This window comes from Misgurnus anguillicaudatus, chromosome 20 (assembly GCF_027580225.2).
Source record: "Misgurnus anguillicaudatus chromosome 20, ASM2758022v2, whole genome shotgun sequence".
NCBI classification, from domain to species: Eukaryota; Metazoa; Chordata; class Actinopteri; order Cypriniformes; family Cobitidae; genus Misgurnus; species Misgurnus anguillicaudatus.
Window position 1 is genome coordinate 24,232,971 of NC_073356.2, and position 12,426 is coordinate 24,245,396.

At 39.2% G+C, this 12,426-nt stretch overlaps 1 protein-coding gene across 3 annotated transcripts in view; it reads right to left on the bottom strand.

The window, feature by feature from the left end:
- Window positions 1–1,755: 1,755 nt before the first annotated feature.
- The window catches only part of ext1b (exostosin glycosyltransferase 1b), a 93,684-nt gene continuing 83,013 nt past the window's right edge, over window positions 1,756–12,426 (bottom strand). For all 3 annotated transcript variants that reach the window (XM_073858349.1, XM_073858350.1, XM_073858348.1), the window contains 4 exons: window positions 9,953–10,042; window positions 6,624–6,784; window positions 5,186–5,357; window positions 1,756–5,108 (listed from right to left, as the gene is read on the bottom strand). In XM_073858349.1, coding sequence (XP_073714450.1) covers window positions 4,923–5,108; window positions 5,186–5,357; window positions 6,624–6,784; window positions 9,953–10,042 — 609 coding nt within the window. In that variant the 3' untranslated portion in view covers window positions 1,756–4,922. The remainder of the gene's footprint in view (window positions 5,109–5,185; window positions 5,358–6,623; window positions 6,785–9,952; window positions 10,043–12,426) is intronic.

Consider the following 12,426-nt stretch of genomic DNA (forward strand, 5'->3'; position numbering starts at 1 on the left):
TACAAATATACCAATAGCAAGAATACTCAATATTTATTTCAATACACTAATAATCTGTTCATCTCAAAATAGCACAGTTGGGTACACTTGGATGTCCTGAAGTTTATCTTAAAGGGATAGTTCACTCAAAAATGAAAATAATGTCATTAATGGCTCATGTCGTTCCAAACTCGTAAGACTTCCGTTCAACATTGGAACACAGTTTAAGATGTTTTAGATTTAGTCCGAAAGCTTGTTGACCCTTCATTGAAAATCTATGTACGGTATACTGTACATGTCCAGAAAGGTAATAAAAACATCATCAAAGTAGTCCATGTCACATCAGTGGGTCAGTTAGAATGTGTTGAAGCATCGAAAATACATTTTGGTTCAAAAATAACAAAAATTACAACTTTATTCATCATCGTCTTCAGCGTCTGTTGTGAAGCGCATGCGTGAGACTAAAGTCAAGTGACGTCGATGACGTACAACGTGGCTGACATGTTATCTGGTGCGCCCCAGCTGTTTTTTTTTTGGCCCGCCACCACTGATGGTGGTTAATGCAGCGTGGAAATCCGCAGAAGTTCAGATTTTTTAACTCGCGTGTTTCCTGCGGCAACGCTCATTTCGCACGGAACACGCCATCCGCACTGCGCCTACCGTGCCACAGAATGCCTAATTGGGTCTTTGGAGGACTTTTTTTTAAATAAAGTAGATTTTTTTACAATACAGACAATAGATATACTTATATACAGTGCACATAAGTGGAGGGGGATTGAAGCACCACGTAGAGTGTAGCACATAACATAAGACAAAATTTTGTTTTTGCGCCCGGGCTTCGTTTACAGTCTGAGGGAGATCCACGCTGTAAGTTTAAAAAAAAAAACTTCGCAAACATGTCTGATTGTGCATTCACACCAACCACGGTAGAGGCGGCAAAAACGCGCTATTCGCGCGTAGTTGGACGCTTGAACATTTTAGTTTACTCGCTTCATTCGCATGTGAAATTCTAGTCATTCGAGAGATTCACGCGAAATCCGCGTTATGGGAGGGGCTTCTGCAACTCCGCTGAGACTCCACTCGCTTCCTGTAATCACGTCACTACAGCAAGGTCCTGATTGGTTAATGCGCGCGGAAATCCGCCGAAGTTCAGATTTTTTAACTCGCGCGTTTCCCTCGGCAACGCTCAATTCGCACGGAACGCGGCATCCGCACTGCGCCTACCGTGCCAAAGGATGCCTAATCGCGTTTTTGCATTGACTTAACATGTAAATCACTTGCGCTTGCCGCCTCTACTGCGTTTGGTGTGAACCCTGCATAAGGATAACAGGACGTCACTGCAGTCACTTGACTTTAGTCTCACGCATGCGCTTCACAACAGACGCGGAAGAGAAGACGATGCTGAGTAAAGTCGTTATTTTGGGACCAAAATGTATTTTCGATGCTTCAACACATTCTAACTGACACACTGATGTCACATGGACTACTTTAATTATGTTTTTATTACCTTTCTGGACATGGACAGTATACCGTACATAGATTTTTAATGAAGGGTCAACAAACTCTCGGACTAAACCTAAAACATCTTAAACTGTGTTCTGAAGATGACCAGAGGTCTTACAAGTTTGGAACGACATGAGGGTGAGTCATTAATTACATTATTTTCATTTTCGGGTGCACTTAAGTAAAAAAGTATTTAAAGTAAATGTTTTTTTTTACCTGGGCACGCTTTACTGATATACCATCAAAAAAAGAACTAAAAAATAACGCCAAATCTTTATAGCATCAAATATGACTTTATTTTTTTATAAATCATTCATACAAAATTGGCATTTTGCAATTTCTTTATTACCTCTATAAAAGTCATCTGTTAATTACATGAATGAAGGGTCAGAACAGGAGGGAGCCAAATAAACAACAGCATTTACTCATAAATAGCCTAAAGTGGTCATGCAAGTCGGTTAACAGCCTAATCTGAGGAATACAGGTGAGTGTTTAATGCATGATGTGAAACTTTAGTGTATGATAAAGTGGCATCTGGCAGATGACACGACAACATTATCGCCCTTTTTTGACAGCCGGGGGAAACAAACTCACAAATCAATTAAAGGCACAATTAGAGACAAATCAGTGAGTGTTTCAAACGTAATGATTGCTTATTGCTAATAACAGAGAGCAATGTGAGCGCAGATAAAGCAGACACAAATGCATTAGAATCATACAGGCCTCGTGTCTGTGTATCATTTTACTCACAATGGGATGAGATAATCTTACAAAAGCCAGCATAAAACCATAAAAGAACCCAAGTACTAAAGACAAAACAGCAATGAGTTTAAATTTACCAAGATTCTTTGGTGATTTTGCAAATATGCTATGGTAGCAGCAGTATTCAACAGAGGCCAATTTAAATGAATGGCTTTGTCATATCAAGCTGGGTAATTAAAATAACACTGGCATAATGACACGATTCAAAACACACATTATTGTGCGTCGTCTATACACGTTATCCACATTAACAAGGGCCTTGGACACGTCTGGGTAGTGTTGAGCACATCACATGCCCTAAAAACAACATTAGCTAGGGCTCTAAAAATAAAAAATAAAATAAAACATCTGATGCAGCCATTAATTATCCCATAAAAATAATCTCCAGTTTCAGACACATTAAATAGCTAATTGTGTAGATCCATTTTTATAAACAAACATTATGTACAGTGGTAAGGTTTGATTTGGCCATTGAAATTGTGCGGGGCCAGTTTATTCTGTGATACATGACATGACAAGGAGAACAATCATAGATATAAATGCTTGATATAAAGTCTGCTGAACTTAAAACTTAACCAGATGTGGGCCATTTGTGTTAGCGTGTTTTAAAAACTTAAAATAATTACTAATGCATATTTTATGCAACTACAGCCGTCGCATTTAGAGACATGATATTTGATAGTATTTAACATTACGATAGCATTTATTTGATCATTTAGCTATAAAACCACAAGTGAAACATGAGTGTTTCTGTATACAGTGCAAAAAATTATTTTCAAGAAAAAATTTCTTAGTATTTTTGTCTTGTTTTCAGTAAAAATATATTCAAATTCCTAAATTGAGAACGACCCAAGAAAATAAGTCTAGTTTTTAGAACAAAAATATCAAATTTAATTGATTTTGTGCATAAAACAAGCCAAAAAAATCTGCCAATGGGGTAAGCAAAAAATTTTTTTTCTTAAACACTAAATTCAAGATAATTTCAAGAAAAATTTGATTATCCCATTGGCAGATTCCTTCTGCTTGTTTTATGCACAAAATTAATATTTTTGGTCTAAAAACCAGACCCACTTTCTTGGGTCGTTTTGCTCATCAAGAAAAAGCATCTTAATGTAAGAATTTTTTGATATTTTTACTCAAAACAAGACAAAAATACCAAGAATTTTTTTTCTTGAAAATCATTTTTGCAGTGTGGCAATATGATGTCATATCTCTAATAGCTTATTAAAATATGTAAGACATTTGTAAAATGATATACGACACAACTGAAGTCTGCAGCCAGGTTTACTAAACATTCAGGTGTCAGATATGACTTAAGTTTTGCTCGAGTTGACCACAACCACATAGGAGCAAACAACGTAGTGTACAACGATGACAAATCCAATGCATTAAAAAGGGAAAAATAAAGGCTTTGGCTCACAGCTGGCACATTTTAAGTCCAGTCACCTTCACGAAAAGGCCACTAAAGCACAGAAACCCTTCAAGTCATCAGACATTCAAGTACCTGTGAGCAGAGATTGATAAAATGCTCCCCATAGTCTCTGCTCTTGAAAACATACAGAACACTGAAGGGGTGGGCTTGATATAAAATCAATAAGATGTTGATAGTAAGGAAGTATACACTAGACACTTTCTAAGTAAAGTGAGGGGCAAATTTGTATAGGAGACCAACAATAAGGCAGTGCCGTTAAACTTTGACGGACAGCTTATTTTTCAAGTAGACAGTGAAGATAGAGGAGGCGAGAGACAAGTGTACTAAATTAGGACCTGCGACTCAACCTGTAGTGCAGTTATGTCAAGAGCTTCTGAATCTGAACTTTTTAAAGAGCTTACGCTCAAGTTTTTTCACTTAAACAGATGGTGTTCCTGCAAGGTAAGCTCTCCAGGCACTGCCTTTGACTGTGACAAACATTTTTCCGAGCTTGGCTGTTAATAATGTGAGGATTTAGGGAATTCTAATAAATTTCTTTAAAGGGCTTGACTTGCCACTTAAAATGCAATTAATAAATTCTTGGCACCATTTTAAAAACCTAAAAAAAAAAATACTGCAGGGTGTTTAATGTGGCCCTCATTAAAAGGTGGTTGTTAGGAACAACCGGGGTCATTTCAAACGCCTTATTTTTTTCATATTGGTATACTTGTACGGCTAAATTAAACCACGTCTGAGCTTACAAAAGCAGTTTCACTGTAAATAAATGATGTTATTATAAAGCCAATCCATAATTGCGACACAAAGATCCCCCTAATACCTTAAAACGAAGAAAAAGTTTAACAATGACCCCTTAAGACATTTACGACGGAGCAGGCATTTAGGCTAACATCGAATGTGGAAAGATTGATGGATCCGGATGTGACATGATGAAGATGAAGTGCAACACAATGAAGCGTCCCTCCTGTCTTCCAACAGCTTGCTCAGGTGCTGGGAAAGATCATAAATCTCTGGGATCCAATACCAAAGCAAAAAATGTAAGTCTTGTGGTTAAAAGTGTGTAATGGTGTACTACATGTTTGATGGTCCACAGAGGCCTTCACATCCTGGTGTCTTTATCCTTTGCTGTGTGCTGAAGGGATAACCGAGCCAAACCTCTGACCGTGGGCTCTTGCTCCGTGGTCCTACTTTGCTCCAACGAGTCTCTCCCGGCCCCCTGTTGAATGTCCGACAAGGGGCGCCAGTCTGGTCAGAGTCGCTCTATTTCCCTGTATTTCTTGCGGAGGATGGAGACTTGGTCCTTGAACAGAACGGGGTCCAATCTCATTTGCGAGTGAACCAGAGGCATGCCGCCAAACCAGCTGGCGAACTTGTTCATGCAGGTCTGACGCTGGGCGAAGTGGTCCGGGTCTGCCCAGCGAGAAGCTCGAGATGACTGCAAGGGACAGATGTTATATGTTAATTATATGCAGCAGTCTGCTTGAAAAGGTAAAGCTGTTTGCTTTTACATACCTGACCCATCATGGTCTCCTTGTACTGTTTCTTCTGTGTGACCTTAATGGGTGGCAGCTTGGTAACGGCGGACACCAAGAAGTTCATGAGGATGTCCTCACAGTTGGCCAGCTGGTCCACCATGCTCTTCAGGCTATTTGGTAGGAAATTGGTATATAGGAAGTGGTAATATCTGGAGAAAAGGAAGGAATGGAGGGTGTATAATAGGTAAATTACATATTAAACTAATCAAAACTCAATCGAAAACTTGTGGACACGGTCTAATTTGATTTACATTTATCATTAAAGGGACACTCCACTTTTTGAAAATATGCTTATTTTCCAGCTCCCCTAGAGTTAAACATTAGATTTTTATCGTTTTGGAATCCATACAGTTGATCTCCAGGTCTGGCGGTTCCACTTTTAGCATAGCTTAGCATAATCCATTGAATCTCATTAGACCATTAGCATTGCGCTAAAAATATCCAAATAGTTTCAATATTTTTTCTATTTAAAACTTGACTCTTCTGTAGCCACATCGCTCACCAAGACCGACAGAAAATTAAAAGTTGCGACCTTCTAAGCCGAAATGGCCAGGAACCACACTCCCATTCTGGTGCAATAATCAAGGACCCCGCTGCCGCAACATGGCCGCAGCCGGCGCGACGATATCACGCAACCCCCCAAAATAGTTCTCTTAGTAACTTTCAATAGCAAGGGACTATTTTCAGGCACTGCGTAATATCATTGCACCCGCTGCAGCCATGTCACGGCAGCAAAGTCTTTGATTATTAAGCCAGAATGAGAGTATAGTTCCTAGCCATTTCGGCTTAGAAAATCGCAACTTTTAATTTTCTGTCGGTCTTAGTACACAATGTAACTACAGAAGAGTCAAGTTTTAAATAGGAAAAATATCAAAAACTCTTTGGTCATTTTTTTGTGCGATGCTAATGGTCTAATCAGATTCAATCGATTATGCTAAGCTATGCTAAAAGTGGAACCGCCAGATCTGGAGATCGGCTGAATGGACTTCAAAACTGTAAAAATCTATGTTTTTAACTCTAAGGGAGCTGGAAAATAAGCATATTTTTTCTAAAAAGTGGAGTGTCCCTTTAAAGGACTTCCAAATATTCGTTTTTTCTACTATGGAAGTCCATGGGTACTGTCACATGTGGTTACCATCATTTATCAAAATATCTTCTTTTGCCTTCAACTGAATAAAAAAAGTCATATAGGTTTAAAACAACATGGGGGTGAGTTGAAGATGACAGTATTTTCTTTTTTGGGTGAACCATAACCTTTTAATAAATCGAATGCATTATTAAACCAAATACAATAGTAACAATTTAGAGATAATACTAAAATACTTTGAGTAATGAGAACTTTTTCAACTTTCTTGTCCTGTGGTTTCATGGCATCGGCCTAGTTTCGTTCTAATCGGGCAGATGTTTTCACAAACCTGTGATAAATGGCAGCCCCAGTGAGAACCATGGAGTAGTCATTGGTCCATTTGGAGGTGTAGCCCCAACGCTCCTTATTATTGTCCCAGAAATGACTGCGGGCGGGATATCCCACAATCCTATTTGGAAAACTCTGCCACACGGTGAAAGCAAAGTCCACCTGCAAAACATCAAAGTTTTAGTTAAAAGCAAACCAGCACTTCAGTCCGATATGAAGAATCAAGGCTGATGATATAACGTTTACACACACGTGTGCAATAACACACTTTCAGCACATGCCCCGACTTCTTCTACGATCAAAGCATATAAACAAATGATTACAGAAACACATCAATAGTTTCAAAGGGTAAAGCCTCAACTGGATTTGAAGCCAGCGGTGAATCAAACCACACACACGCAAGCAGACACATGCGCACACACACAAGCCATGAACAATGAAACCTTGCATCCCCACCGGCAGAACATCTGCCTCACATGTAATGCCAAAAAAGTCTCAGGCTACACAACTGGGGTTGTTTGTTAAAGTGGTTGGTTCAAGAAAGAGTAATTGGAGTTTCCCTGCAGTGTGGTCAAGATACCAAATGATTAAAGATATCCGTTTCAGAAAGACAGGAGGAAAGGTTTGTAAAGTTGAGTTCAGCTGTGTGCATGCATGCTGACTCTGCTCTCACTGATAAGAGAAGGCCATTTCTCAATGGTGTACACGGCGGTGTTGGACTCATGCCGGAGAGAGAGAGAGGGGGACGAGAGCCATGGACTGAATTGATTACGGGTGGCAGAAGCATAGTGGTTTACAAAAATCTGCACTACCAGCTGAAAGGTTGGGTTTAATCCGGATGATAGTGATTCTAACCCTGCTCGAACTGTATTGTGTGTTTGTGTCCCCACTTCGCTGTATACTGCGACAGTGTTATAGATCCTACATCCGCCCTTTTGTTAGCAGCAATAAATAACACGGTGGAGGCTATTTCTTAAAGGCCCAGCATTCATTTTTTTGTCCAAGTCGACATATAATGCAAGTCAAGTGTTCTGTTTCAAAAGCTTTGTACATTAGACCTAATGTATATTAATGTGAGAGGGCTAGGGGTGTCACGATTAAGAAATTTGGCTGACGGTTTATTGCCTAATTAATTGAGGCGGTTATGACGATTAATTGTCTTGTTTTAGGACTTTGGCGATTATGACGATTAATTGTCTAATCGGAGCATCCTTCACTTCCCTTAAAGGAATAGTCTACTCATTTTCAATATTAAAATGTTATTACCTTAACTAAGAATTGTTGATAAATCCCTCTATCATCTGTGTGTGCACGTAAGCGCTGGAGCGCGCTGCGACGCTTCGATAGCATTTAGCTTAGCCCCATTTATTCAATGGTACCATTTAGAGATAAAGTTAGAAGTGACCAAACACATCAACGTTTTTCCTATTTAAGACGAGTAGTTATACGAGCAAGTTTGGTGGTACAAAATAAAACGTAGCGCTTTTCTAAGCGGATTTAAAAGAAGAACTATATTGTATGGCGTAATAGCACTTTTGGGAGTACTTCGACTCGCCTGAAAAGTCCGCTCACCTTCTCCCTCTCATAATGGGAGAGGGAGGGTGTTACTGCGCCGAGTCGAAGTACTCCCATAAGTGCTATTACGCCATACAATATAGTTCCTCTTTTAAATCCGCATAGAAAAGCGCTACGTTTTATTTTGTACCACCATACTTGCTCGTATAACTACTCGTCTTAAATAGGAAAAACGTTGATGTGTTTGGTCACTTCTAACTTTATCTCTAAATGGTACCATTGAATGAATGGGGCTAAGCTAAATGCTATCGAAGCGACGCAGCGCGCTCCAGCGCTTATGTGCACGCACACAGATGATAGAGGGATGTATCAACAATTCTTAATTAAGGTAATAACATATTTTAATATTGAAAATGAGTAGACTATTCCTTTAATTTGAAATTGCTGTTTTGGAAATGAATGTTTTACCTGGCAGTTCATACTGCTTATCAAAGTTTTTCTTTAAATGCTGTTTTTTCAACTGTATTGAATTGCTTTGCAATGAATTGTGTTACACTGTCAGTTAAGAAGCGCCCCACGGTCTCCTTTATACAGGCGCTGCAGCTCCCCCTTGTGTTTTTTAAAAAGATGTGCAATCATTGCGGTGATCTGAAATCATTGCGATGAGGTCAAACAATTGCGATGAGACGACTATTTAATCATTGTGACAGCCCTACAGAGGGCTGATGAAACAATTTGCTTATTCACTGTTGGTTGAGGTAAATGTAAGAAATATTTAGTATATATACACACACTCTAAAAATGGCTGGGTTATTTTTGACGCATAATGGGTAGATAATGCACCCAATCCACCGCAGGGTTAAAACTGACCCAATGCTGGGTTGTTTTAACCCAACTGCTGGGTTATTATAACCCAACATTGGGTCATTTTTAACCCAGCGGTGTGAGTTCTGTCCAATATTTACCCATTGAGGGTCAAAACTATCCCAGCCATCCCTAGAGTGCAGTATTTCTACAAAACAGATGCCCTTCAGATATCAAAGAGGCTTTTTTACCAGGTGTAAATGCCCTCCGAAACGTTTCCGAGACAGAAACCGCTCAAACCGTTTCAGGATGTGGTCTTGGACGCATTTCAGAAGAAACTAGACAAGTGTAAATACATCTGGTTGATGAAACCACACGTCAGTGCTTTACACCTCCCAAACTTAAGCACGTCACTCGCAAGTTAGCCGGAAGAGAGCCAAACAAACAAAGATGACTCATTGCTTTATGAAGCAACGACAGTGAGTAAAAAAATCTTTCTAGAACCAATGAAATAGTCCAATGACAAACTTAAGAATGTTAAACAAATCCGGCCACTCTGTACTGCGCGAGCATGCCGAGCAAGGAGATGCGCGTCTCCTGCCTAACATACAGTACAACATACAGTAAGTGCTGCCTTTAGTTGCATAAGCGTCATATTTTAATTTTTTTGTAAGGCGGGGTAAAGAATAGTGTATTTGCATTTTGCGCAGGAGTAGAAGATTGGACTGATATCCGTTTTGCCAAGATGCATTTATGTGGCCTAATGTAAATGGAACAGTTTTAACAAATCAGACAGCTATGTAAAAAGGCCCTAAGAGACCTCATTTTAAAGCACGCTGGTGACTACAAGATACAAAAAAAATCTAAAGAGCTGGAAAATGAGACTGGTCTAAATTGCAGGTGTTCAGTTGGGCCACAGAGCCACATTTAATGCTGAAGCTTGTATTATTTCAGAGAGAGAGAGGGAGAGAGAGAGAGAGAGAGATTTATGGTAGAATTATGGTCCCATACCTCAGTGGTTGACAACACCGTGTCCTCGTCCAAACTCAATACTGCATCAGTTATGATACTGTCATAGGGTTGAAACCTGCTGCTCATGACCTACAGACAAAGAGATTACATTTCATTTCATGACATTAAATGTCTTCAACATACTACACAATTCCATAAATAGCAAGAAAATGATCAAGAACCAAATATAAGGAAAACACAAACGACATTTTAGCTTCAGCTCAGTTCAAAATGACATTATTATAGAGAGAGAGAGATTTTTTAATGTTTTTTCTATTTGGCTGTTTGGGTTTGTGTTCTGTTTGGCTGTGTGTGTGTGTGTGTGTGTGTGTGTGTGTGTGTGTGTGTGTTGAGGGCAAAAATACTAATAAGATCCAGATATTTACAATAACCACATCATACAAAAACACTTTGAATGAACTTTAGTGTCTAAACATGTACAAATCAAGTCTCCAGCAAAACATCAAAAAACTGTGTGAAGTGACAAATCTAAACACAAACGGACATTGTACAAACGCACAACTAAACAGGATACATACGCTTCCTATTGTTAATGCCCCCTTCAGTCACACAAAGTGTTCCGGTGGTCTCTATACAAACTACACATCCAGAATCCCACAAGGATCTGGTAACAGATGAAAACTCAAAACCTTATCAATAAAATCATATAAAGAGCTTGGACGCAAAATCCTCTAAGTGCATCTGACATGTTTTCTTGCAAATGAGCCTTTTTTTCAGACATAAAGGTCATGTTCTCCCTGATCCCATTTTTCAAGCTTTAGTTTGTGTGTAATGTTGCTATAATAGCATACATAATACCTGCAAAAGGATAAAGCTCAAAGTTCACTGCCAGGTGATATATTTTCTTTAACAGAATTCACCTTTCAAAGCCTACAACGAATGGCCGGTTTGGACTACAGTCCTCTACTTCCTGCTTTAATGACGTCACTAGAACAGTTTTTTGACTAAACTCCGCCCACAGGAATACATCAGTCGCCCGCTAAGCTCAAACGGCTCTGCTAAGCTAGGCTGCTGTCGAATCAAAACACAATAAACAACTACACAATCAAAACTCATTATGTATTTCTGAAGGAGGGACTTCATAGAACAAGGAAGACATCAGCCCGTTTAGGACAGTGAAAACAGTGCTATAGAGATAAGTAAATTGTGTGAAAAATACTACGTTTTTTACAGGTTAAACATGAACACATGTTATATTGTGCACTGTAAACACAATCAAAGCTTCAAAAACACAGACAGAAAGGCACCTTTAATGGATTCTACCAACAAAGCAGTATTTTTGAAAGTCCTGAGGCTGGGAATTTGAAGCGAAAGGAGGAAATATGAATTGCCGTAAAAACTTGTCATTGGCGAGGAAAGCGTTAAAGCCATTAATTATCAAACGTGCCAAGAGCATTCGATTTATATCATCATCTCAATTTTTGACAGATGTGGCGTTTAGAGGCTTTTGCATCTGAGTTCCCACATTTATTTCCCAATGAGCATCAATCAGAAATGAGTCACATTACGGTTCAGTTAAAAAGCGTCCTTGCATCGCATTGTGAATTCTGTTTCATGTTATCTTAATGAAAGCCACCGCAGCGAGGAGCGAACGCTGCTTAAACATCACAATATTCTCTGCGGGACTTTATATACTGCAGAAATGTGAGTGTTTAATAAGAAAAATGCCCAAAGCAACACTCCAGTGCCGTGTGGGTCACACTGTCAGTCATGGCTTAAAAGAGCCGTCTCTTTATACATCACACCGGATGGGAACACACACACACACACACACCACACAGTGTAAACAAGACAGCCACAAACTCTACAAACCACACGCTGACTGGCACTACTTCACTGCTCTCATTCCTCAGCCAGAGGAAAACTAATCCCTCTCCGCTCCAAACGCTGGGAAACAACAACAATCTCGCTCTCTCTATTTCTGCTCAACAGCTTTAGCTGAGACCAAAAAATACAAACTCCATATAAACAACAACTACATACGGCAAAAGCACAGGTGTAGCTATAACTGCTATTATTTTACTTAAATAATTTGATTTTATTTAGTTTGTGTTCCTGTTGGGGTTAGATCCACACATTTTGATAAAACGTATAGCTTTAATGTGCTGTAAGTCGCTTTAATAATGAATAAAAGAATAACAATGACTTAAGTTTAGATTTAGTGAATGATGGAAAACACAGAATCAAAAATAATAGATTTAATTATCAAGATAAAATATAGTAAAAATAGCAAAGAGGCGATGAAGACATGGTGCCATTAGATAAGCACGTCAGGTTTCTCTTCATCTTTGGTTCTTGTGCATCAGGCGGCCAAATGTCCCTGACGTCAAACCTGATGTGATGCACCTAATGGCACAGTATTTGATTATAGAAGGTAAAAGTGATTTATTGGATGGAAAATACGTTTGAAGTGATGTCAAAATGAAGTGTGAGAATGAGTTTAGAAAGGGGGT